The sequence below is a fragment of the Eimeria tenella genome, genomic scaffold, assembly GCF_000499545.2.
Source record: "Eimeria tenella Houghton genomic scaffold, Eth_scaff543, whole genome shotgun sequence".
Classification (NCBI taxonomy): domain Eukaryota; phylum Apicomplexa; class Conoidasida; order Eucoccidiorida; family Eimeriidae; genus Eimeria; species Eimeria tenella.
Genome location: NW_013543410.1, coordinates 388 through 2,886, shown reverse-complemented (window position 1 = coordinate 2,886; position 2,499 = coordinate 388). Strand labels below are relative to the sequence as shown.

The window sequence follows — 2,499 nt, the reverse complement described above, 5'->3', positions numbered from 1 at the left end:
GGGCCCCCGGGGGCCCCCGGGGGCCCCGGGGCCTTGGGGGGGCCCCCCCGGGCCCCGGGGGGGCCCCGGGGGGCCCCACTTGCAAAATTCCGAAAATTCGACTGAGTCCGATTTGGCCCAAAAGCTGCAGCCGTCGGACTTCGCCACAAAACGCATTGAGTTGGGGGGGTGGGTCTTTTGTTATTTGTTGCATGCAAGTTGGAGTGTTTTTTTTTTGTTTATTTGAATTAAGTTTTAGTTGCATTTGATTGAAGTTGTTTCGGTTTGTTTGTTTTGCTTTGCTTTGTTTGTTGCTCTTGTTTTGCGGTTGCTGCAGCTGCTTTCGGTTTTCGTTTCAGTGTTTTCTTTTTTTATGACATCTGAATGCATGCGGCTTTTGAATTGTAATCGGTGTAGTTTTTGCCCGGGTCTGTTTATTCGTTTTGTTTTTATTTTATTGTTTCTTTCATTCTTTTCTTTTGCTGCGTTTGCTTCTTCATGGGCTTTGTTTATCTGCTGCGCTGCAGCTGCAGCAGATCGCATTCTGCTCTTTCTGCTGCCGCTGCTGCTGCCGCCTTCTTGTCTTTCTTGTTTGTGTTTGTTTATTTTGCTTTATTTAATTTTATTTAATTACTTTAGTTTAATTGTTTTAATTTAATTTGTTTTAATTTTGTTGCCGAGGATGAATGGCGCGTGTCAGTTGAGGCTCCTCGTTGTCTCGCGTACACTCGAACCCACGCGGGAGCCGAGGCCGCCGCTGCGATCTTCGCCAGATTTCTGAGAAAGGCAATTAAAAGGCCAAAATTGATACAAATAAAACTAAAAAGTAACTAAAGTTCTTGGTTTGAGCTTCTGCAGTGTGTAAAAACGGGCTTTTCAGCTTCTGTTTACCTGGTTTGCTGCTGATGCGCTGCTGCTGCTGCGTGCGGCTCAGCAGCAGCAGCTGCAGCGGGTCTTTTTGGTGCGATTTTTCCGTTTTTTTTACTTCCAAGACTTGCTGCTGCTGCTGCTGCTGCTGCTGCAGGCTGGTGGAGTGGCTGCAGCAGACGCTGGGGCCCCGCGTGCACAGCGTTTGCCTGTCTTCGCGGCTTGTGCAAAACCCCGCAGTTCTGGTGCAGGGGCAGCTGGGGCTGTCGCCCACTATGCAGCGCTACATGCAGCAGCAAGCTGCTGCTCAGGGAGCCACAGAGCAGCAGCTTTTTGGAACTTCTCTCAACCAACCAGTCCTCGAGATCAACCCCGACCACACCATCATTCGCCAGCTCGACTCCATGGTGCGCCCCTGCTGCTGCTGCTGCAGCAGCGCTTTGCTGCGGCTGCTGCGGAGGGTTGGTGCTGCTGCTGCTCTTGCTGCTGCTGCTGCTGCCCGAGAGCGATGATGGTGGATAGTAGATGACGAGGGCCTCTTGGGGCTCTTTGAGTGTTTCTTTCTAAAAGCTGAGCAGCTCTTCTCTTTATGCTTCCCTGTGGTGCTGCTGCTGCTCTTGCTGCTGCTGCTGCTGGTTCCTGCGGCTAGATGATGCAGCCGAGAAGGCGTGAGCCCCAGCAGCAGCTGCGGGCGCTGTGCGTTTAATAGGAAGAGTCTGAGAGGCCGTTTGGATATTTCTTTATTTGAGTTTAGACTGATTGCATTTATGATATTTTTATTTGTATTGCTTGTGCTTATTATTTGTTTTATTTTTTGTATTTCTTTTGTTTCGCTGCTGCTCGTGGCCGCAGTCATTGCCCGCCTGTTGGGGAGTTTTGCTGCACTTCTGTGAACAAGTTTCTCTTTGTTTCAGGTTGATGGAATTAAATTTATATATTTATTGTTTTTATATATGTATCTTTATATTCGTGTTTGTATTTGCTTGTTGAATTTGCTTCCTGTGCTGCTGCTGCTGCATGAATATCGCCTTCAGCAGCAGCACGCTTGCCCGCGCTGCTGCTGCTGCTGGTGCTGCTGCATGTTTAAGCAGCACTTGTCCATATATTTATTTCAAATTATAAAATGAAATGTTTTTATCATTTGTTTTTATTTGCTGATATCGCTCCACTTATTCCCGCCTGCAGCGCGGGCGGCTGCAGCAGGGGTGGGGTTGTTGTGTTTCCGCCATTCATGCGCCTCCGCTGCTGCTGCTGCGCTGCTGTTGCTGCTGCTGCTGCTGCAGGTGAAGGCAGACCCCACAAGTGCGCGGGCCAAGAGCCTGGCCCTGGAGCTCTTCTCTGTGGCTTCGCTGCAGGGCGGATACAGCCTGGAGGACCCTGGGGGTTTTGCGCGGGCTGTGATAGAGCTGCTGCAGCGGGAAGCAGCAGCATACGTCAGCAGCAGGGCTTGACTTCGAATTTATTCCTTTAATTCTCTTTTAGTCACCAGTTTAGAACCTGCTGCATGCACTTGGGGCTTTTTAGCTGGCGCTGCATGCATTCGCGCCAGCGGGAACGCCCAGTTGATTTTCTAGCTGCTTCTGCAGCAGCAGCAGCAACGGCAGCAGCAGCTGCGGGGGGCCTCAGCAGGGGGGCCTCGTGCTGCTCTGCCTG

General features: G+C 50.8%; 1 protein-coding gene across 1 annotated transcript in view; it reads left to right on the top strand.

Annotated features, from left to right (window-relative positions):
• ETH_00009775 (heat shock protein 90, putative) overlaps positions 1-2,297 on the top strand; it is a gene marked incomplete at both ends in the record, with an annotated part of 6,373 nt that extends 4,076 nt beyond the window's left edge. Inside the window, 2 exons of the mRNA XM_013377532.1 lie at positions 1,004-1,253; positions 2,130-2,297. Coding sequence (XP_013232986.1) covers positions 1,004-1,253; positions 2,130-2,297 — 418 coding nt within the window. The remainder of the gene's footprint in view (positions 1-1,003; positions 1,254-2,129) is intronic.
• Between the last annotated feature and the right edge of the window lie 202 nt (positions 2,298-2,499).